The 25,329-nt window shown below is 44.5% G+C and overlaps 1 protein-coding gene across 2 annotated transcripts in view; it reads right to left on the reverse strand.

Annotated features, from left to right (window-relative positions):
* The window catches only part of svep1 (sushi, von Willebrand factor type A, EGF and pentraxin domain containing 1), a 76,886-nt gene extending 54,859 nt beyond the window's left edge, over positions 1–22,027 (reverse strand). For both annotated transcript variants that reach the window (XM_035148583.2, XM_035148581.2), the window contains exon 1: positions 20,907–22,027. In XM_035148583.2, the coding sequence (XP_035004474.2) occupies positions 20,907–21,452 (546 nt within the window). In that variant the 5' untranslated portion in view covers positions 21,453–22,027. The remainder of the gene's footprint in view (positions 1–20,906) is intronic.
* Positions 22,028–25,329: the final 3,302 nt, after the last annotated feature.

Here is a 25,329-nt window from a genome sequence, read left to right on the forward strand (position 1 = left end):
CACGCTGCACTTGGCACCGAGGACTAGGAAACCTTTCCACACCTTGAGGGGCCGACGCTGGTGCCAAGGTGCTCCAGCTGCTAATCAAAGGCTTATATATGCATGGCAGCGATTCTGAATTCTGAATGAGCCGCACCCCGATCACCAACATGCTGCTTCAGCCTCCAATCAGCCCCGACTGAGACTTTGATCCGAGCCGGAACCCACCTGGAGTCAAGCAAAGCTGGTTAATGATCTGAAGTCAACATATACGAGTCAAACGTTGTTCTTCATTCCTTTTACTGACGACTGGCTGCCAAAACATTTTTATATGGTTGGTACAAAGTAGGAGAGGAAACACTTGGAGATGCTTTAAGCGTCAGCTCCAAAGATCAATGAACGGTTGGTTCCGTTGTAAGTGCAGCGTATCGATAAAGTTAAAAGGAAACATCTGTCTCAACATCAGGTTTAATAAAATGGAAGAAAAAAAAATATGCAAACACCAATGTTGACCGGTGAATCTTTGCAGCCTCGTCATGAATGCATAAAAAGTGAGCGTCATGCCTGAGAATCAAATGAAAACCTTGGTAACTCACACTGGTGACTTCACCTCACACCGTTTCCTCACGTGTCACTAACAGAGAACGAAGGCCGCACCACAGCACGAGACATCTCTATCATTTACACTGAGATCCACCTTCTAAAAATAAAAAAACAAAACCCTTATTTGCAGACATTCCTCTGCAGCGCACGAGAAACGCAACCCGAGTGCATCCGTTCGGAAAAAAGCTTTCTCCCCGTCGGTCGGAAGCGAGAGCGCTTGTTTTTACAGGGTATCTGCTCTTGGCCCGGGTGGCAGGAATAACAACAACAAGCCCGCGGGGCCCCGACAGAACAACATGCACACAAGTGAGTTACACACACTCCACTCCACTCTGGATTTGTTGAGCAACTTCTCTGTTACACATACTTTGGATATTTGAGATGAACTGGGTCACTTGCAGGGATACTTCCTGGTCTAATGAGTGAAAAATCCCTGCTTTCAACATGTTTCCTAACTTTTAACTCTCCCACTTTGGAAGTGAATGAATCCTGAAGTGTTTGGACTTGAGCGCACACGTAAAGCACGTGTAATCACCTTTTGCCTTCAAGCCCTGATTCCATTAAGCTGCCTGCTTCTCACACGTTTGTTTCACGCAACATAATCTGTGTTTCTCTAACTTTCCATGTTCCTCCTTGGCTCGGCTGGATGCCGCACAGCAGGGGTTAGAAGTGAAGTTTCCACAAAGGGCCACCCAGGAAGCAAAGAGCCATACAGGTGGCGCTGTCTGCTTCAGCATCTGTACTGCAAATCCTTTAGGATTTACAATAAACATGTATGAAAGTGCTTGAATAAAGCTTTTTTAGATTGATTTATTACCTTGTCAGTTTCTGTTCATGACAGTGTGGGATGATATTCAACTTGCACAGACTTGAAGCTCGTCTCACATTCAGCAGGCAAACCACCTCATAAATGTCATATCATCAAGCAAGTTTAAAAAACTCTCTGCATTAAATGAAACATCCAGAACCAGGGATGTAGACCTCACAGTCGGAGAGCATTGCTTTTTCTTTGTTTTTAAAAAAGTTGATGTGAGCAAGTTCTCTGATGTTTGCTCACATGGAAGCTAATAAAACTTGTCCTGTGATGGATTATCTCAAAAACACATGGTACACTTTGGGAAAAGCTCTGCAAACCAAGCATTCTCAGTTCGCTGTCAATGGACAATAATGTGCTGGATTTTAACGCAGTATTTTTTTCTTTAGAAGTTTATATGGGGAATGACTTCTCTACTATTGCAGTTCAGACAGATGAATGCAAGCTGCTGTCCAGCTGTGTCCTGACAGTCCTAAGTGACAGATACAGAGGAAAACAGTGAAGGACGACTCTTCACAGAAACAAACAGACAGCGTACATCGTCTATCTGCAGCTCCTGTCTATTAAAGACAGTGTGGAGCAGCTGGACCTCTGCAGGACTCTGCGTATCTGAGCTCTAATCTTACTGGAACTGACAGTGGAACAGATATTTGCATTATTCATTATTTCCAAGATATAATAAATACCTTTGTCTTGACCAGTCCCCAATAAATAGGAAATATGTTGTCATATCCACATGAGTGAAACATAATTCTACTATCAAGAGATCCAGGGGCAGATTATTTGGAAAAACAATAATCTCCTGACTAATTTCATTTCGATTAATATTATAAATATATAACAAATGTATGTTTAAGTCTTTCATAACTCCTGCGACACTGCCGGCGTATGAAACAACCGTACATGGCTGCACTTTCAGAAAAGTAGACGCACAAAGGACAACAATATTTTCAGAAAGATCAGCCATCAATCATGGTGCTTAAAGTAGAGGTTTAGAAAACCACTGTTACACAGAGACTACACAGATAATTGTTAACCTGTCTCGGGTGTAGTTGGCAAAATAGTAGGGATGGAAAAGTTATTCCCAGAACAGGAGAGCCATTACAGGAAAATACTGCCGGACTCACCACGACATAATGATTTAAAAATCTTCAGTGAAGCCTGACGTGTAACTGGGCCCAAAGCGAACCCAGTCTGACTCAGTGTTGCATCCAGATTGTTGCAAAAGAGAGTGCGGACAGTCGGTTAATTGCCAGACACGGCCGGCTGGACAGCTGTGTGTGTTAGCTCGACGGCTTCTGTCACAACACCATTCATCAAACTCGACAACTCAAACGAGCGGCGACGAGAGCGAGGGAGAGAGAGACACGCGGAGAGAGAGCGAGCGAGCGCAGCTAATTCCACAATGTGACGCCAAGGGGAAAAGGCTATCTTGGCTGGCAAATGAGAAAACCAATTCAATTACCACACCCTACTGGCCTCCGTAAACGAAAAATGCTGAGAGAAACAGTTCAGGCACTGACCGTGCTCCGATCGGACACGGCGTTCTGGGTAATTGGACGGTGGAAAGCTGGTTTGATTGAGTGGGAGGAAGAATAACAAGAGCAGTTGGAGTGTGAGCGCCAGTTGGACGGTGCCGGGCTCAGCCTGGCTTGGCAATCTGCCTCATGTCATGTATGTTGGTTATTCATAGTCATTTTAAACTGTTTTCCATGTTCATGGCATGTGTTTGACATTTGTAATATTTAAATGGAGGGTTTAGATCTGTCAATATGACTATATATGGTAAAGTGAAAAAGCAAAGCCTGTTTTTACAGAGTTCCTCCTTTTGCATATCAGATCTCATCTGTTTAATTTTGTGGGCACTAGGATTTTGAATGTTATCCAAGCAAATGTACGGTAACATGGTCTGCACAATATTAAACTTATTACGGAGTGCATGTCGAGGACATCGGCCAGTTTCAGTCTTTGTATATTTTTGGACTTCGCTGATGTTTTTAATCTGATGAAGACCAGTTTGCTTGATATGTTACAGGTCAGGAGCTGAAACTATAACTTGATTCATCGACCAAAAGGAAAAGTTCAGCGAGTGAAGCTCAGCGAGTGTTCAGTCAGGAGGACAGATTTCTGCAAATGCCACATAACGTTGATGCTCGCCATTCCTGTCCTCGCTCACGCCACAAATTACATAATTTTTGCTGGCGAAGAGCATCAATTCGGCTGCTCCTGCACCTCCTAACTTTTTGAGAAGCCTGCAAACAGGTCTGTCTCTACAAACATCCCTCATTGATGAGTGAGTATAGACTTTCTCAGATGGTCCCAGGATGGAGATTCTGCAGGAAACTGTAGAAAAACCTCGGTTTGATGAGGCAAAGAATCGTGCACGAGATCAAAGTGCTGCTGAAAGGGTTCTGTTTAGCGTTTCTTGTTCTTTTACTTTTTCTGGCGGTGACGCCCGTCGCTTAGAAGAAGACTGCACTTCACCGCGAGTATAAAAAGGGAGAAGGCGTTGTGTTGATGTCACACTTGGCGTGTGCAATGACTGCGGCATAGTTCACAGTTTCCGTTATCTCAAAGCTCCACCAGCGCATCCAAGTTGTCATCCAATCGCTCTCGACGTGAGCCAATCGCTTATGAGCTGTCAAAACGTTCATTCAGCTGTCATTTCAGCACAGAGCTCCCTGAATGACCCACTTCAAACCCTGCACCACCCAGCTGCCTGTGGTGGTTTCCAGCAAGCCAATCAGATTTGGCCTCAATCTCAATCCGCCAGTCATGTCGCTGCTGTCAAACTTCAAATCTCTTCTCCGCTCTCGACTGTCACTTCTGTGACTCACTGACACCCTGAGCCAAGCTGAGTCCACTCATCATCTCGTCCAGATCCCCGGCATCTCTCCATCCCATCATCAAATCTCCAGTGTCACCAGTGGGCGGGGGTTCAACGCTACACACAGCCTGATCCCCTTTTAACACAAGATGACATCACACGGCATCTAAGCACCAAATAGACTCATTTTTATCACATAACTTTCTCCTTGTTGTGCAGTTTTGTTCAAATTTCAATCAAAGTCTCAAACTCATTGAAGTCACTCTGTCACTAGACTAACTGTGTCTCCGCCTCCCAATCAGCAGGTTGATGTCCATCTGTCTATCCAGCATAAAAACCTGATAAACCTGATGCTTAATTTTACATATTTTAGTCTATAACCTGAATTAAAGCTGTATATGATATAAAAAGCTATTTTCAACAGACCTATATTGAGTAGAGGGAGAGATACCACGACTTACGTCATATTTGTGACATCCATGAGATCATCACCTCACTAACCGAGCACAGCGCAGCCGCAGCGTCATCTCTGGGGCCGAGCCGTGATTTGGATATAAACAAAGACAACAGTGTGGTGGCGTGCGCTGCTTTTCCCCGACTCCAGACTGGCGTGTTGAAAGTGCTTAGACGTAGGGAATGATTTGGGGACTGTCGCCTTCTTAAAACATCCATGAAAATGAATCCCATCTCGTCCAGACTTAGCTCAGACCACACTGCACAGACAGACGCAGCATTTTCCTTCGTTATGTTGACGGTTGTTGCTGCAGTTGCATTTCTTCCTCGTGTTCCTCTCTCTCTCTCTCTCTCTCTCCCTGTTTTCTTCTCCAGAGGCGTTTGTTTGTCTTGGCACCAGCTGGAGGTGGAGATTTCCTCTGCACGAGGAGGTAACTGGAGAGACGTCAGTGTTTGTAGTACAGATTAATGGAGAGGTTTCAACTTATTGATTCTCCTGTTTGTTCTGGACCGGGCCCTCGTCGGAAAGATAAATTATACTGGACCTTATGGCATCGAGAGGAAGCATCGAGCTGGGAGGTCACACGAGGAGGAGGAGGAGGAGGAGGAGGAGGAGGACGTTTTGGGTGGTATTGCTTGGAGATTGTGTGGAGTTGGCTTTGGATTCCTACAAACACTCTAAATCCCATCATAAATCAGGAGAAATTTGGATCATGAGATGATGTACGTACTGTACTTCTGAAAAAAAAAAAAAATCACTAAATTACTAATACAAATATACGGTTGCTTGGAGACACCTGTGTTTGGACGTTAGATACTCTGAATTATAACTGATTATATTTGTACGTTTCTGTGTTCTCCACTGGAAATTGTTGGGGGTTCTGGGTGATCGGCCGTGCGTCTTGAGGGACGAGTTTCTTTGCCAGTTAACGGCTTTTTTAAACATGAACTGATTAATAATAATAATACTTCCAGAAAACGAAATCTTCCCCCAATCAGACCTGGGACAAAACAAAGAAACAAAAACAGGATGGAGGCCGGTTTGCGGGTTCACATCCATGTACCAATTACGCACACAGTCATTCACACAAACGGACACACAGTCTGATAAACACACGCACACACACACACACACACACACAGACACACACTCACCAAAGAAAACAAGTCGACCGAATCTGGCACCATCGAACTCTAACCTCAGCATAGCAAGTGGTTTACTAATAGGCCTACACGCCTTCGCCCATGAGAACATGTTATTTTGTTTGCCACTACGGGCTCTTTGAAATAGTTTTGGTTTCCTCAGGTGCCAACGTGTGACGCTTTTGGTAAATCCTAATCTCAAGATGCCAAAATAAATCCATATTCTGTAAGAACGTCTGGGATTTTTGTCTTTAATTACAAAGCCGTCGACTTTATATGGATCCGTGAGCTCGAATCGGGTTTTCAGAAGTGTGAGATTGATTTCTTACTTCTGCCAAGACAGTTATGTTTGTCTGCTGTTTGTCGGTCTGTTGGTTAGATGACGCAAGAACTACAGAACCGATTTTATTGAAACTTGGTGGAAGGACGGACAAGGACCCAAAAAGAGCAGGTCCAGGAATTTGTTAATCACTTTTTTATCATCCTTTTTTAATCATGAATTTTAATCACTTTCTTTAATAACTGTGAGATGAAGGTGTTTTTGACATTTTCACTGATTTCCAAGGGAGTAATTCATGGATATCTATAAGAGTGTGTAGTTAGGTGCAGCATGATTGAATTTAAGGGGACTTTCGGGCCTTCACAATAAGACAGATAACAATTACAATCATCAAACCCAGTCTTCTCTTTTATCTGGATATAAATGGATGTTTGTGCCAACTGATACACCGGTTTGGCAGATGTTAGCAGTGAACATAGCAACACAGAAATACCAACGATTTTGTTTCCTTTGCAGAGCTGTTAAATTGCCTTGGGCTTCATTTATAAAACACTCTGTTGTACATGTGCACAAAAGCTGAAAATTGTGCAAACCAGAGAAAATAATATTTAGAAACCCCCGGTATGCGTAGCTGCAAGTAACGTTCCCTTTATACATCACAATCCTCCTGGAAACGTGCCTCACTGTATATCCCGCCCTCCACACGCCCACCTTCAACTATATAAATGATCAACACAGAGCACCTCATGAATACTGATGCTTACAAATGATCTGACACAGAAATCAAGGTTCCTGATTGTGTGAGTGCGCTCGCTGGTTATATTTCAGTTATTTGGATCAATTTATGGTTTATCGAGAAAATGTGCCCGATACTTATACCTGCTCAAACAGACTTTGTATTACATAGAGAAACTTGTATCCCCAAACCACGTGCTAAGGTTAAAATACTCGTGGAATCGTAGCTTTTCCAGTGAGATCGAGAAACCCCCCGTTTTCTAATCATACCCACAGTGGATCACGGCAGCTGAGTGCAGGCCTGCGGAGCTGCTGACAGACAGATCCTGTCCCCGCTGACGCCTCGCCGACCTTTCACCCTGCCAACAGGGAATTATTCTTCAAAGACTCCTCGCCAATCGTTTCTGAACTCTCACTGACCGACCCCGCCCACTCACACACACACACACACACACACACTAGCACGCACACAGACACACACAGGGCTGGTGTCAGCAGCACCTATCAATTGCTGAGCAGTATTTTAAGTAAGAGGGAATCTGTGTGTAGGTGTGTGTGTGTGTGTGGATGCACAGTGGAAAGAACAGAGTGTGAAGTGAGTGAACATGATGTGTGTATAGGAAAGTGTGTGTTCACGACCAACAGTGTAAAGAGCTGCAGTTGCTTTATGCTCACATCCAACAGTGACGCTCATTTTTGGTAATAATGCATTAAAATTACTTGCATTAGAAACATTTTAAGTGCTTTTGTTTTTTCTTTGAGAGAAAAGATATGGTCCAGTTTGTTTTATACAGATTCAACAGACCTCTTCACATCAGTGGAGGTCAGATGATGAGAATCTATGCAACACAAATCATGGGTCCAGTTGTGTTTAGACATTTTAATGAAGATTTATTATATTTCATATCTTTAATTAAGACGACATTCCAGATGTTGGGTTTCGTGCACGCTGGAATGCTTTATCCCAATGGTGCATAGAGTCCGAATGTTATTATTTACATCTGTAATTTTCAACTCAATATTTCTGTTCCGGAGAGAAACGGAGGTGGAAGTCTTCAGCTCCCAGATGTGGGATTCACCACATCTTCTCTTTCAGGGATTGAAAAACGTCTGGTGTTCTGATCAGCGGCGGCTTTTTCCACAGTTTGAAAAATCTGAGCTTTTAAGGTGCGATTTAAGAATGGGAACATAATCATCCGGCACCGGAGCCAAATTCCATTCCAAATAAAAAATGGTGACGAGCACGGATGAAATCGATGCAGCTCTCTTTAAACTCTTTAGGCGCCAGTACTCCTTAAGTATCGTATCTAAAAAAGTACTTCCTGCAAAAACGCATAAAAGAAGCATTGAAATGCTTGATGTCATTAACTGAGTCTATGTTATGTGTGTGTACTGTTCAGATGTGCACACTGGGAGCTGCAGTGGTGGAATTTGCCCTTATAAGTGAACAGCAGCTCCTGTAGACTCCACACATCTGATTCCTGTAACAAGCTCACACTCCTCCTTACTGCAGTCATTAAATTAAAAAACCTCTTCACTGGGGAACAATTAATCTTATGTTTTAAAGGCAGAAAAAAAAAAGACACCGCGATGGATGCGTCGGTGGAGAGGTCTGGAGTTTAATTTGTTTCCGTCGAGGGGGTTTACTGACATCTGTGTTTTACGGAGTCGGGAAGTGTAAAGATTTTCTCCGGTGTCGTCCGCTGAGCTCATTCCCTGCGCCCCGTTTTTCAAACAAGGAGTGAAACTAAGAGGGTCATTTCGACTTCAGGATCTCAACGAGCAAAGTGAATGATTTCTTTTGGGCCTGGGTTGAAAGGCAAAGTGGTGTGTGGCAATTTCCGCCCTGGCAAGTGACCAACTCCTGATGCATGGAACAGGAGAACAGGGGTGAGCAAGAATAAGGAATACCTCTGAAAAAAGGGAAAGAAACGTTTGTGTGAGACGTGAATGACATTAAACCAGTCACTTGCAGTTCTTTAGAATTATTATCCAGGAATATTATACTACTTTCTTTAACATTGTTTTTTTTGACAGGGAATAATTAATTTATAGGACTGATATCTGTAAGTGTGAACAAATCTGTGTGGCTTGAATCCAAGGGGACTGTTGGCTTTAGTGGAGGTTCTCACTCTTCTCCGCTGATTGTGGTTTCTAACGTGTTTCTATCCCTTTTGTGAAGTTCCTTTGAAATTCCTTGTGTCTGAATGGTTCTATATTAACAAACTGGCCAAACCTGACATTTAAAAGATTGATGCATTCAGCTGTGAGAAGGAAAAGAAAAATCCCTGGAAAGAAAAAAGTGGGAATGTCGCACAAAGAAATACTCATAATTTGCCTGTGCACACGTTCGCATGTCATATACACACAAAAACACAAACATCCTGTTTTTTCCACCGGCCCCAATCACCTCATTATCATTCTCTTAATTCTTCCCTCGAATGGGAGTCTCTGGTTTTGGCCAGAGCGAAGCCCAGTTATTTGACCGCAGCTGCCTTAACCCCAGGCCAAGTGGGACACGCATCCACACAGCATCCAAACCCAGTACTCCCAGCACACACACTCTGAAAAACACTGGAGCGGACCCTCCAGGCGGGAGCATAGGAGTGACGCACAGAGAGAAGACGGACTGGAAACAGACAAATAAGGGAGACGGACGGACAAAGAGAGAAATACAAACACAACAAATTGACCCAGAGAACAAACTTAGCAGCACTCGCAGAAGCCAAATACTTAATCAGCAATAACTACAATTACAACATTTCAGCAACTGAACAAAGACGGATTTGTGGCTATTTTCTCTAAATGATCCAAACTGTTGGATAGTAATATATCTCAGACTCCTTCAGGTTAAACACACACTCTTGATTTACACTACATGCTCGTGCACTCATTCCCACAAAGTCCTACTGAGATCCTCTCCATCCATTTCAAATCCACCCAAAGCCACCAGCGCCTGCCAGCTCCCTCAGGATCTGTCCGACATGCAGTTACACACACCACCAACCAAAGACGGACTAAACTGCTAAAACAAAATAATTGTACCGTGTTGCTTTCTGAACCCAACAACTCAAAACCGGGACTTATGTATCTTTTCTGACACCTAAGCGTGAGTATTCCTGACTCTGAGTTGGACTCACATTTAATCTCCTGATGGATTAAAGACCACCTATCGAAGGAAATATGTAAAGAAGATGAAGCGGGATAAAGCAGATCCACCGAGGTCTTACATGGCCAAGTCTGTGGCTGCTGTAGTGGATACAGATGGGAGCAGGATGCCTGGAGAGTAGCTGGAGGAAACCAGTGACCTTGGATTGGGCTTTTTAAAAACCTCTGCGCTGTGTTGAATTGAAGGGTTTTGTTCCAGCATTTGGAAAATCTATTAGAAAAATGTCTCAGAATAAGAGAGACTGAAACAAATTGCGCAACTATTTTTGAGATTGTAAATCAGCAACTGCTGGACTTCAACGCTCGGTTAACAAAACGGCAAATTCACAGACAAAACAGCTGAAGGCTGAAGACACATTAAGTTACTTCTGCAGAGATAAAGAGACTTCGGCATCCTGAGCAGACGGCTCTACAGCTTTGTCCCAATTCAGCGGCTGAATCAAAAAGTTTAAATCGAGGTTTCATTCAAACGCGGCCGCCAAGCGTGTCCTTTTATTCCCAAGCAACGAAGGACGTATCTGGTGGTTCCCAGGAATCACTGCATTTCGACAGCAGCTCAAAGTGGCTAATGATGCAATAGTGAGGTTGGCACAAGCTGGCGACGCAACTAGGAAGATCCTCTGTGGACCAGACCATCTCAATTCAGTTCAGCTCCTTCACTGTCTAAACCCTAGAGCTCTACTAGGATCCACTGTCTGGTTTTCTATCCGAGCCTCTCACGAACCTTTCTGCACTACAGAGCCGATGCACTCGCTGCCGTGACCTACGACCTCAGCTGACCTCTCGACGTGCATATTTCTGTCTGTCAACACTTCCACGGGGACACGCGATAGTCAGGAGATGGAAACGGGTTCAGGGTTTATCGATACATGCTGACAGAGAATGGAGGGATGAGTTGGAACACGGCTTTGAAAATGATCTGATGAAAGACGGGTCAAAAAGCTAATTCATGAAGCATGCGCAGATTTGCTGATTCACAGAAAACTGAAACGCTGATTCGGGTTTATTCAATAAATCCGAGCTTTGGCTTTGGATTTGTTCCTAGATCCTGCTTTCACTCGTTTTTTATTGTCAGCTTATATCTGTTTTCTACTCCGCTTTTGTCTCTTACTCGTCATGCTCACTTTTAATATTAAATTCTCCTTCGCCAATTCCCTACTTCATTTTATCTGCAGACAAAATCTTTTTTTCTTCAACTTTTAAATTCTGTTTCTTGCTGCTTCTCATCTCAGGTCAGTTGCATCAGCCTCGTCACGCACGTTACGTTGTGTGTCTGCGGACGAGGAGGCCTCGGGGTCGTCTAGACGTCAAGAGGTCGGAAAATAGGCCCCCGTTTCTGGAAAATATTCAGTCTCCATTTCAGAGCGGAGGGCCGGGGTGAGCGGAGTGTGCTGAGAGAAGGAGCAGGAGCGCTGTTCAGTAACAAAGGCAAATATTGTCCGTGCAATTAGACAAAAGAGGACAAAAGAGGACAAAGTGCAGTTCAACTCATTGTCGAGGGCAGATCGTCGGCATAATGAATTTATGGAAGGTCGGTGATTCAAGTTACTGTAAAAACAAACTGCCTGTGAAACTAAATTACTCTCGACCACCGAATCCACTGTGTCAGCTTCACTAAATCTGCAGTTGGACAGATAAGGATTAAACAGTCGACTTCGTGGTCCTCTCGCTTCATGAATAAAAAGAAAACATTGGGTCAATCAGATCCGAAGAAGTCGTCCGGAAAAACTTTGACATTCTGATCGAGGAGCTGGGAAATTATCCCGATCGCTTCCAGGTTTATTTCAGGATATCAGTGTGGTCCAGTTTGATGCACGACTAGCAACACTGGGACCGCACATTCAAAAAGAAGGAAACAAATTTCCCTTATCCAATCGACCTCAAGCAGCGGCTGGCAGTACGTCTAAGGAAAGGACACACACACACACACACACACACACACACACACACACACACACACACACACACACACACACACACACACACACACACACACACACACACACACACACACACACACACACACACGGCCAATATCAGCAAATCAAACGTTTCAGAGTCTGAAGCGTGATTGACACAACTTGACGTCCTATATATTTCGAAACATCCGACAAATTTGGGATGAAAAATCCAGTATTTGTGTGAAAGGACCTGAAGAGTAAACCTTTACGTTGACTGGATAAGCAGAGGTGGAATAAAGTCGCCAGGATCACATCCATCATCGGGAACCACACATTACTCGTATCCTGTTTTTCAGATTTGCAGATGTGCTGCTGCTGCTGCTGCTGCCAGTTTCATATCAGACAAAAACAAAGTGGTCAGTTCGTCGAGTAATTTGACTAGACGTCACCTTGGAACTCAGGAAATCGTGCAGCCCATTGCACAACCAGTACGTCAGAGACTATTTGGAAGAAAGCAATGGATGGATTAATAAAAGAAGGTGTAGGAGGTAAAGATAAAAGAGTTTGAAATACTTAAAAATCCCTCGATGAGAGTTGGCTCCACAAGAAAAAAAAAAACTGAGTCAAGGAAATGTCGAAATATGGCTTCAAACACCAGAGTTTCTTTTCCTAGAAACATCAGCACTGTTAACGTCAACACTGACAGCGAAGCGGCTCAGTCGACAGCGAGCTGCGCGAGAAACGCTCCAACACATATTTGAGGTTGATGGAGAAAAAAATTTATAAAAGAAGAGAATTGAGACTATTTCTGTCGGGAGTGATTCCACATGAAGAGGCCCAGAGGAGCGGAGCTGGAGACTAATGCATTTCTTCCTCCTGAACCCAAAACACACACACTCGAGAGACACACACACACACACAGACACACACACACAGACACACACAGTCATGTTGAGTCTATCATGTCGATCAGCACAAACGTGTCTGAATCCTTTTCCAAGTCCGCCCTGAGCATTAGGGCCAGGTAAGGTGTGTCCGCGTTTGTGAAGTGCTCATAATTACAACGTGATTTCATGGCATGAAAGTCAATTATGAGCCAAAGCAGAAGTTGAGTCACATTAAGATATCTGCTTACAAGAAAAATTACATTTGCAATACATCACCGTCTGTGTTTTGACTGAAAAAAGGGGGTTATCTCAGGTAGCGCCGGCTTTTCCAAAACCAACGCAATATGGAATGATATTGAATCCTTCGTATATTCAGGGAGTTTATAGTTTTAGGATTTAAACTAAACAACTTGAGAAATGAAATCACTAATTATCTCTATTAAACCTACGACGTAGGTGCTGCTGTGTTTTAAGGGAACAAAAGTCCAAAAGGTTGAGAACCACTGGATCGAGCGGAAGGAAAGGAAAGCTATAATTTGAATATAAGTTTATTTTCATATTCTGATATTGAAATATTTAGTTTATGAGCTGTGTAACTTCACCACTTCCCTGAAAGTATATCATGTTTATGTTTCCTGGGTTATAAGCGAGATTTTCACTTTGTACCAACATCAACCTGGTGAATTAATGATTCTAATTCCAGAAATCTCCGTCCGCCCGTCTGTATAAGAGGCACATATCCTGAGAACCCTTCATCTTATCTGCTTCACACTTGCCGTGTGTATTGTTGAGGGCCCACGGACGTGCAGTGTCGAATTTGGTGCGATTTGGACACACAACATATTAAGAAAACTTGAATAAACAAGCCACCATTATATTCTCCTTGCTGTTGTGTAAACCTACTTTAAGTTACAGTTTTCTGCTTTAAAATCAAAATAGAGAAACATTTTCTTTTACTCCTCCACCACTGATCTTAACCGTCCTGATTTACCACCTCACAGATTCATGAGGTGCTTTACACAGTGACGGTCGTGACCCACATCCCAGACCCAGAAGGTATAAATGTCTTGTGTCTGTGGACGTTCCTGTTCCTGTCTGGCCTCAGTCTTATCAGCGCTTCTCTGGCTGGTAGGTGAAGCAGCCTGTCTGCTCCCTTCTTCTCTCTCACCCATCAGACACTCTGACACTGTGGAGGAGGAGGAGGAGGAGGAGGAGGAGGAGGAGGCGACGGGGCCGAATAGAAGGAAGAAGCAGACACACTGAGGGGGAGGAAATGATTAAGGGTGAGATGGCGGGAAGAGACAGTTGCTCAGACAGGAAACAGAGTCTTTTTCTTATCATCTTATCCCGACTGGGTCCAGCCTCTGGGACCAGATGAAAGAGATGCACCTTGCTTTCATTTGCTGAATCGGCTCCCTCTCTGAAATTGAGGCCATTTGCTTTCTCCCTGCGACTCTTTCCTCCGACACAGGAGAGTTCAGAGTGAATTTCTCAAATGCTGAATTTACTGGCTTGTTTAAAAAGTTGCCCTGTAACTTGGCCAGAGGGAATAAAAAAACTAAAATTAAAAAACATCGCTCCAGTGAGCAAATATGTTTTCTAGAAATGAAAAGGCCTCTGAAAAAATCGCCGCGCCGTGCACAAAACTTTCCAGCACTCAGGTGATGGATGGTGTTCATTCCCCACATTCATTTTGCAGCACTCTACATCTCATTACTGCTTATTCAGGAAATCAGTGTGTGTTTGCTTCCTACAGGACGAGAATGTACAGTTCACCTCCACACGCCGAATATAAGTGACTTACACAAGCCTCGTTTAATCTAATAGAGAATGTTTTGAAAAACAATACTTGGTATAATGGCCGTAATGCGTCAAAGCCGACGACGATGACGTCCCCCTGCCTGCGGCTGTGGAGGCGAGCATAATGGAAAAGGCATCGAAATGGGAGAAATGGGAGAAATGGGAGAAAAATAGCGCTGACCCACTGGAATGAGACGGGGGGGTGGGGGGTGGGGAGCCTCACAAAACGCAGCCCGAGATATTTGTTTCGCTTATTGTGGTCTGGCAAAGCTCGACGAAGAAAAGGCGTAGCGTCGTACGGGGTGTGACGGACAAGTGACCACCTTGTGTGAAACATCAACTGGGACGACACTGGACAAACACTGGCTCTGATTCAAGACTCAAACTGGAAAAAGAAACAGTGCCGGCCTCCCTCAAAAAGATCTATTATTCCTAAAGTACCTGGTGAAATATGTTTCTGAATAACACAAGGTGAAAATACAGAACTCCTGCAATTACTATTTAAATGAAAGTACTTGTTTATTAGGTTTTTAAATAATAATGAAAGCTGCACAGCTCTGCAAACTTTCCTGATTGGTCCAGCCTCCGTATATAATTCTATAAGACTCACACATTCACATGCAGCCTGTCCATGAATGCAGACACACACACACACATTCCCATGCGTAGCTTCGTATGTATAACATGAACCCTCTGACTTATATATATGACGACAACCATGTAAAGACATGCAGCTGCAACATAAACCGTGTGTGAGTGAATTTGTGTGTGAATAATGAGCGTGTGTGTGTGTGTGTGTGTGTGTGTGTACTGGGCACATTAGGAGTCACTGGACCTTATTGGCGATTCCAATACAGATTTCAGTCCCAGAAACACACTCCTTTTTACTATGAGGCTCATTTTAAACGCTGGTAAACTCCTCCAGTATCTGTTTTTGACCCAGATTGAGTTCAACGCAGCTCCGCCACTCCACCAACAGTCAGGTAAAAACATTAGCCACATTCTTCCCTCCGTCCAGGGCTTCCCCCTCCCTCTTTTTTCCTCTCATTCTTCCATCCTTTGTCCCACTCCTTTCCTTTCATCATCTCTCCTCACACGCTGCCCATCTGTCTGTGTCTTATGCAACGGAGAACCGACACAGCGAGGCCGCCAAGTGCAGTTTAGCGCTCGGTGTTGCTCCGCCAAAGCCCGGGGTCTTTTTTTTATTTTTATTTATCTGGCAGCGTTCGGCGACGCAGAGGTAAATCTTCAGCACGGAGACGAATGATGAGACAGAAAACAAGTGAAGGCAGTGGGGGATTTTCAGCTGGCTATTACAGAAACGGCAATTTCTCTCTCTGTGTTTTTATAGCTGACACTCGTATCCAAAGCAAGCTATAATAAGAGCAACAATGGGAAAGAAAAACTTAATTCCTGGATCTACAAGATTAATAGCAGCCGACAGAATAAAGTGAAAGGCTTTTGAGTTGTGTTGCCTTGAAGATACTTGGGTCACGTAAAAGGTCAAAGCAGGGGAAATAAAAACGAGCTAAAAAGAACTTATTCAGCGAGCGGAGGAGGAGACGGGATTCTGTCTCAAATACTGTACCACAGTTATTCCTCCAGGACCTGAACAAACCAATCAGCTCCTTTATGAGACGCGCTGGAAAACTATCGGGTGATCGATCAGTCATTAGTTATAAGGTTGTCATGTCAGCAGGCGAGGTTGATGATAGACAGATCCCCGAATAAACAAGACACAGGGAATCATCATGACAAAAGAGCTGCATTCTTAATAAACTCATAATGTTCGACGTTTGCCTCTCGTCTACAATATTTCCCGAGCAGAAACAGACAGACTGATGTGCTGGTTTTCATCAGAGCAGTGGAGACAAATGGACGAAGGGGGAGAGGGACCTCTAAGCTTTTTGATTATATCTGTCAAGCACAGGGATTAAAAGCTCGTTAGATTTGTTGCTTGGTTGATAACAATTGTTCGATATGAGCATTCTATAGATTAAACAATGCATATTTTATGTAGAAAATAGTTTCTTTGCTTGATTTAACATCAAACTGTTTAATATCAATCCTCAATTACATTTCTTTGTCACAAGGGTTTGATAACGACAAGCATCACTGATAAATTAATTATTTTTTAACTCCTAACATCGATATCCACCTATATTTTAGTCTCATTACTTTAACATACATTTTCAGTTCTACTCTTCTCGAGCTTTAGGTGTTTTGACGCTGTGAGACTTTGGTATTGTTGCAGAGAAAGAGGAAGCGTGTTGGCAGCAGCATCACAGAACAATTCAAACGATATGTGACCCTGAAGGCTTCGGTATGACTCAAGCAGAAATCTTTCCAGTTCTCCTGACAGCGTCTGAAACACTCTTTCCTTTGGTGGAACTGAACTGCTGCTCCGTCCATGTGTGTAACAGACAAACCGTCACTCACGTCCCACAGCGATGGGCCAGGTTCTCAGTTAAAAGTCGGGCTGGAGTGGAAACATCTCTTTCAAGCTCACTCTTTGTCATTCTTCACATAACAACTTGTGTCACTTTAAGTGCATATAAATGACGACAAAATTGTGTGTTCGATGGTGCGGGTGTGCACTCTTATCCAAAGTGACACTTTGAAAAGCAGAGTGAAAAGCTGGCCGTCGCAGTGCAGAGGGAAGATTTTTGTTTAACAACTGAGATAATGACGCACGTTGTCAGGGAGTCTCTGTGGGAAGATAATCATAAAGTCGTACATATGAAAACTGACAAAAATAAGTTGTACAATAAGAGAACAAGAGAGAGAAATGTAATCCTGAGTTTCTTTCTTTTTCCGTTCAGCTGAACAATCCTAACTTGAAGCAGGTGGAAATGTCAGATCACTGGTTTCAGAAAGTTACAGAAATGGTCGGCGACACGGATGCTCCTGATTCAACATCCCAAGGGGTGTGTGTGTGTGTGTGTGTGTGTGTGTGTGTGTGTGTGTGTGTGTGTGTGTGTGTGTGTGTGTGTGTGTGTGTGTGTGTGTGTGTGTGTGTGTGTGTGTGTGTGTGTGTGTGTGTGTGTGTGTGTGTGGAGGGGTTTCTCCAGCTATCAGACACAAGGCCGGTTTTGGGTAAGCTACAAACTTTAAATGATAAACGGAAGAGTATTTATGTCGCACTTTTCCTGTCTTTCCAATCACTCAAATACTTTATTTACACCAAAATTTGTAATTATAAACGTGATTTAACGCTGCTGGAAAAAAAGCCGAGCCAGGGATCGAGCCACCGACCTTCTGGTTGGTGGACGACCCTCTCTACCTCCTGACAGCCGCCCACTGTCATCACTTCCATCATCAAACCTGGAAGCGTGACACCGAAGGAGAGCGGGAATGGCGACGTGACTTATTAGTGCAAGGCAGACAGAAATAATGTGTTTACATTAGTTTAAGGCGAAGTACAACATTTGCCAAAGCAAAGTGAAAACTCCCGAGATCAGGAACCCTGCGCACGTTGATGCTTTAAACCTGGTGTGTGATGTATGAGGTGAAAAGAGAGACGGCAGCAGAGAGACAGAGATGAAGAGGAGAGCCCCGTCTCTACATGAGCGGCTGGTGGAAAAATGTCTCCCTTAATGGATTCCAGGTTTCTACAGCGCTCAGAACAGCCGAGATCAGCCAAGGGAATAAAATATGGCATCATTATTATTATACTGCAATTCTCAATTATCTTCTCTCTCCCTTACTTTCACTGTTTCTCTTTTCTTTCTGAAACAGATGCACACAGACTTACACACACACACAATTGCTTTCCCCTTGAAACCCTTCATAGATGATAGAGATGTTCCGATACCATTTTCCCCTTCGTGATCCTGAGGACCGATTGTTCACGAGGGCACGTTTAGGGACGAAAGCACAACATCAGTATTTACAAGCACTCACACACTTTACAAAATTGCCAGTTGGACACGCACACGCACGCACTGAGCCGTTCCAGCTCCGTCTGTACACGCCGACAGCCGGATGTACGCGCCCTTTGCAGGTTAGCATTAGCAGACCCATCCTTTATACGGGGGGGAATGGAAAGAGATGACAAAGACACACTGGTTTCCCTTCTTTCCAGTCAGATGCAGGTGGAGGATAAAACAAAGCAGAGACAGGGTGATAAATCACAGACGGCCTGTTCTCCATCCTCCTCCATCATGCACATACACGGTAAACGTCAGAATTCATCCATCAGGCATAGCGTGATGGCTTCTGGATTTACGGACTCTCACTAGCAGAAGCCACACTGGAGTTTGTTTGTCGGCTGCTACATGTGAATATCACAGCGATATTCAATGTTATTCTTTGAATCAATAACCGCCGACTTAAGAGCCTGAGCAGCAGCGCTCCCCGTCATCTCTGGATGATTCAGACGACGACATCGCTTGATAAATGGCTCAAAACATTCTGAACCTTTGAGAATTACCGATAAGGCACCAAATTCCCACCCCTGAAAAATCTTTTGTTGGTGTTGCTGTGGTCTTTAGCAGCTGGGACGTGGCCCAGCCGTCTCCTTATCTGCACTTAACTGAGGAGAGCGAGCTGAAAATCCGCCCTGAGGGCCAAGCTTTCAGCGCTAAGCCAGAGGATACGGTCCAAAGCTATTAGCTTTAAACAGGGACGAAGTGGAAGGTAAAATCTGCCAGAGGTCAGCTGACCTACCTTTTTTTTTTTTGGTCTAAGAAACTCGGCTGATGTGACACGTTCACGGAATTACAGATCAAACCAAAGCGATTTATCAGGAAACACCCATGAACCTGCCTATTTGTGGAATCAGCCAATCAGCCTGCATCAAATCCTACATTGTGCCAGACGAGTTGTTATGAGGCTGTTAGGGGAGAGAATGGAGGAGAGAATAGCCAGGCTGCTTGGAGCCGACTCAGATAACAACTCTTTACTGTGTTTAAGCAGAGAAGCATCTCTAAGTGCGAGGACCCTTGGTTACTGCCTGGACGCGGTCACTGCTGCGCTTCAATGAGCTTTTTGTCTGACACCACCTCTCTGACTCTAAGCAGATGATGCTGCAGCAGCCCAGCAGCCAGCGGAGCTATTTGCTGTTTTCATGTGGGAGACGGTGTTCAAGCCTCTGAAGTTTGCATCTGCTTCCCTCGCTTCAATGCACCCAGTCATAACAGCTCCTTTGCATATTTGTCACCCTGCCATGATATTAGCCAGGTCGGCTTCCATCTGACTGTAAAACAACACAAGTGATTTAATGACACCTGCAGCAAGTTTCCAAAAAAAGTAACTTCATTTCAGTGAATCAGCGAGTCGAAGGCAGACCTGAGCTGAGGTGAGGTGTGTGTGTTCATACACGACCAGGCCCCTATACCACCAACACAGCTTTTGCAGCTGGGTGCTTGTGTGTGTGTGTGTGTGTTTGGGTGTGTGTGCATGCAGCTGGGTGTCAGGCAGCTCAAATCAACAAACCATAAACAAGCTGACATCTTGACCCCCCACATGTAACCCCACATAACCCCCAGATCCCTGCGTCCAGAGCAGGCTAACAAACTGTAATGCTTTTGTTTAAGAATCAACTAGAGCGCATTTTAGACCCAAGACCCACTAGTCCCCTTGGATTCAATCAAGCTCCATCAAATTAAAAGCACTCCGATTTTAAATTGGTGAAATTGATTCCTGATCCTGTGAATCTGTGAGTTTGCATCAAACCAACAAACAAACAGACAAACAGACGGGTAAAAACATGGAGAGATGAAACCAGGCAAAATGGGTGTCGAACAAAACCTTATCAGTAACACTGAAGTAATTCATATTCATCCAGAGCGCTGCCCACGCTTCACATGCTTGATTTGATTTATGTGTGTTCCACTTTTGCAAACCTGCAGGGTTACTATGTGCTGGCGTCTGTGTGCGTCTGTGCATGTGCGTGCATGTGCTCACTCCTAATGGTATTTTCACTGGAAACTCCTGAGCAATTAGCCGGCGAGTGGCTTCCCCTCACTATCTCCTGGTGTGTAATTTAAAAGGAAGCAGGAGCAGCAGCCGTAAAGTCGTGCAGGGCCTCATTAACCTACACTGAGCCTCAGTCAAGCCCTGACAACAGAGCAGGCTGCAGACTTAGTGACACACACACGCAAGCACACACAGACACACACACACGCACAGACAGATTGTGCATAGTCACATTACCAGGAATGTTTTCTGCAAGCTATGAGAAAGTGAGTGAAATCTAAGAAGGCAATGACCTTATTCGGACATGTGTCTGCACTTTTTTGGAACAGACTGAATCTCGTGTTTCACTGGGATCAACGTTAGAGCCACTTTCACTTGATCTGTGGTTCTGACTCACCGCCGCCCTCTGGAAGGCTCCTTTGGTGTAGGTGCCGCCCCCCCTGTAGTTGATGGCCGGGATCTCCTTGTTGAACAGGGAACACTTGTGGTGGTGGGACTTGGGTGCTGTGATGTGGTCGACCCTCGTCACCACGTGGGTCTTGGACGAGAAGGTGACCAGCGCCACCCGCGTGTTCTCTGCCGCCACAGGGAAGTCGGACAGCATCTTGCGTATGAATCTCAGCTCGCTCAGGAAGTTGTTGGCGCCCACACTGGACGACTCGTCTACCAGGAAGACCAGGTCCAGGCAAGAGCTTTTCTCACGCAGCTCGCGGACATTGCGCTTGAATGCCAGGCCGAGGCGCTCCACTTTGCTCTCTGCGCTCTCTGACAGGTTGCCGGCTGATGAGGAGGAGGAGGAGGAGGTGAGGGCTGACATTTGCCTGGACCGGCGGGACTGCATCTGGGGTTGGGACTGTTGGGCGGTGGTCCATACATCCAGGAGGCACAGGACTAGAAGACAAGAAGTCCATGATAGTGTTAAAGAGTATCTTTGAGAAATCATAGTGACAAGACACCTGCGCTGAGGGTTAAAAAGAAAACGTGGATCCTCAGGAGTAATTCAATGGGAATGTGTCTCTTATGCCTGCATCCGTGTCCAGGAACATAGCAGACGGCAACAGTCCAGTGCAAAGTTCCTCAAAAGCATTGCTGGCTCAGGAGGAGGCGTCTTCCCCTGTCATTCACAACGTGCCTCCGTTCATCTGCTTCTCTTCCTCTCCGCTGGACGACAACTACGGTCCCGTGTGGAAAAATGTGAAAAACGTTCAGGCGTGCTCACGAGGCGTCTGTCTGCCTTCCTGTCTGTCCTGCACAAATAAAAACTGTACAGTGCATCTGGCTCTTTCCACTTTTCTTTCTCTGTGTGTAAAAAAAAAAAAATCAATAAGTCCTCTCTTTGCCCTCCTGCCTGCCTCTCCTGTAAGTCAATCTCTGTTTGTGCATCAGATCCAAAAACAGCCCCCCCCCTAACGAGTCCGTCCTTCAGTGCTCTTCAGTCCCTGCGTGCTGCCCCTCAGGCTCCTGTTTGCCTATGTGACGCTCCTGCCTGCACCGTCAGCCAAGCTCTGAATGCTTGCTCCCCTCTTCTCCCCAAATCATTTCAAAAACACACACACAGAGGAGGAGGAGGGAGGAGGGAGGAGAAAAAGTTGAGAGAGAGAGAGGGAGAGAGAGGCTGAAGGGAAAAAGGGGGCAGGCCAGTCGTGGCCGTGAAGTCATTTTTTTCTCCCCCCTCTTCATCTCTCCTCCTCCTTTCCTCTCACCTCCCCCTCTCTCCCCTATCTCTTTCTGTGTCACCCTCCCCCTGTGTCCCCCCTTCTCTCTCTCTCTCTCTCTCTCTGCCTGTCTACCTCTCTCGTCCGGACGGTGGAGTGAGGTTCGGTGTCAGCGCAGCGCCTCGCCTGTCAACTTGTCAACATTCCCAAAAGACAACACCAGCAACAGGCGCTGTGATCAACTCCATGTGTTCGCTCGACGTGCACAGGAGATCAATTCAGGATCAAACAGAGTGAGAACGAGCGGTGGGGCCAAGGAGATTAATCAGATTAAAAACTCAGGCCAGATTTGAGAAATTATACCAGATGGACATTTGGAGCCCTTGAGGAAAAAAAACTTGAAACCTCAACCTGTGAGAGAGGAAACAGTTACATGTGCCGTTGGATACAGGCTTCGTCAAATCATCCCTCTCTCAGGAGATATCACTTCCCTCTCTCCTCCACTCTCGTTTCTCGCTGCGTATCCTGTTCAAGAAATGGAGAAGAGGGAAGAAAATGCCCTTCTCGCTCTCTGGGTTTGTCTATTTCTTCCTGCACCACAGGGATTCGCACACACACACACACACAGTTTTACTACATCTCATTGCCTCGTTCTCCGTCTCTCTCTCTCTGCTGCCGTGTTTTCCTTCAGTGATTTTATCTGTAACCAAAACAAAGGCAGCCGGTGTTACAGAGGCACCCGGCGCCCATTAAACTAAAGGCCTGAGATTTACAGCTAAGAGTTGGAATCACAAGGAGCTGCAGAGGCTGATAGAGAAGAAAGAGTCAGAGGGAATGAAGGAGTGGAGCAGAAAGAGGGAGAAAGAGAGAGAAAGAGAGAGAGAGAGACGGGTACATTACACGGCCAAAAGTGTGTGGACATCCAAACGCTACATCCATGTGGGACTATTAAACATCTCATACAAAAACTATTTACTTTAAGCTGATAATCTGGTCTACTTTAATGGGGCAAACTGAGAAGTCAAACTACAGGTTTGTAAAGATGGTGTCTGTCATTTTAGGCCGTTCCTATCACATTGATGTGAGTTTGGTTTTAATTAGTTGTTTGATGCAATATCAACAGGGTGTAACGTCATGATTGACAGCTGAGACTGACTCACGATGGTTTGAGCGTGTGCAGCGACAGGACCTCGATACCACGGCTGCATCTCGCAGACTCCGGCTCCAAATGCACAAGATGGTATCGTTCGAATCCAGGATAGTTCTGCTCCATTTCTGGATATTGGGGGCGGAGGTGTCGTCCTTCTTTATCTAAAGTCTACGGGGGAAATAAAGAAGTGAGAGAGACAATAAAAAAGGAGAGTTGACAGAGGTTGTGTGTACGTGTGTGTGTGTGTTTCCACCAGTGCAGTCAGTGTTGTGCTACTGGCCCCAGTGACACGCAGCTCAGACACAGAGTGTTTATTAGTCAACGTCAGCCAGGATTTCTCTCTCTCACTTAGCAGCACTGGAAATGTCTGCACCAAGGAAGAAGAAGTGGGAATAGAGCGCAGTGTTGTAGCGGCCAGATAAACTGGATGAGAGAGCAGCTGAGACACAAACATACACAGACCAACACACACACACACACACACACACACACTGACCCAGATCTACACACAGGACACAGATAGATACAAGAAAACACACACACACACACACTCGCACATGGTGAAAGGGGGATGAGCACAGCTGTGACTTCCTGCTTTTTGGCACTGGAGACCCCTCACCAGACTTTCGTGGGGGTCCCCAGGGAGACAGGGGGTTGGTGGATGCGTGTGTGTGTGTGTGTGTGTGTGTGTGTGTGTGTGTGTGTGTGTGTGTGTGTGTCTGTGTGTGTGTGTGTGTCCCAGTAAGGGAGGGGTGGCCTATTTGTACAGTACAAGGCCTCTGAGAAGGTGACTTACAATTTGGGTAAAAGCACTTTCTTATCTTTCCTTCAACTCTTAAATCAAAAGCAGAATCACTTCTTCTTTGTCTTATTCTTTGGTTAAATGTGCAGCACGGCAACACAATAGGCGGCGAGGTAGAAAATAACAGCATCTAAACCGTTTAAAATCCAAATAAAGCTGTGGAAATCATCTTTGTTTGCCAGATATAAAATTAAACCAAATACAAAAAGACAGAACAAATGAGCAGACGTGCTCATTTCGGCCGCCACAGTTTAAATATAATGTGCGCCTTCCTCCAATCCCAGACAATTTAGGGCCCTTTTTTTAGAGCCACACTTTCAAAAAAACAAAAAATTAGGACTTTCTGTGGATTTGTCAACATCACGCAAACATGGAACGGTGAGGGACAGACTTCAAAGTCTTCACTCTGTGTTTTGACCTTTTTTATGATAGAAAATGTATTTTTTATCTCTAGGGAACATTTAAAAAGTCATTAAATCTAAACTTAATCATATCATCACTAAGTGTGCGTATCGCTGAGGCCCTGTACTGTAAACAGTGTATTTGGTAGTTTGGGTAGTTTGGTGAATTTGTGTTTTAATTCTGGCCGATTTGAGCGTTTTCCAGCCATTTTGATATCTGTGTTCATGTTTGACGCTTTAAATTCACAGAATAAACAATGCAGAAAAGATTTATGTTTATATTTTACATAAACACTGTTGTATATATTAGTTATTAATAAAGTTTATGGGGGGGGGGATATAATGATGCCATTTTTAAAATTATATTTATAGTGAATAAAATATATTATATACACCTTTATTTCATATCAGTATAAATAAAAAAGGAACATTTGAAGGCACCACCTGTGTTTCTGAGAAAATATGGATTTTGTATTTTACTCAATAGGTGTTAATGGCTCTAGAAATGTATATGAAATATAAGGTTGCTTTAGAGCAGCTTCATTTATGGACTTCATTTCCCATGAGCACTTGCCTGATGAGCCACAGGTGCGTTCGATTTAAACACACTCGTCTCCCTGAACTTATCTTTTTCTTTTCTTTGTCAATCACGAATCAAGACGAATCAACAAAAAGTGACAAGTTACAGAGAATATGTTTGATTTCCTGATAAGTTTTAAGTGTAATTTAACAAACATGGTTTAAAACCTGGATGAGAGGCGCAGGAGCCTTTAAGCTAACGTGTCAAACTGTCCTGCGTCATTTAGCTGAGA

This window comes from Hippoglossus stenolepis, chromosome 23 (genome assembly GCF_022539355.2).
Source record: "Hippoglossus stenolepis isolate QCI-W04-F060 chromosome 23, HSTE1.2, whole genome shotgun sequence".
Taxonomy (NCBI): Eukaryota; Metazoa; Chordata; class Actinopteri; order Pleuronectiformes; family Pleuronectidae; genus Hippoglossus; species Hippoglossus stenolepis.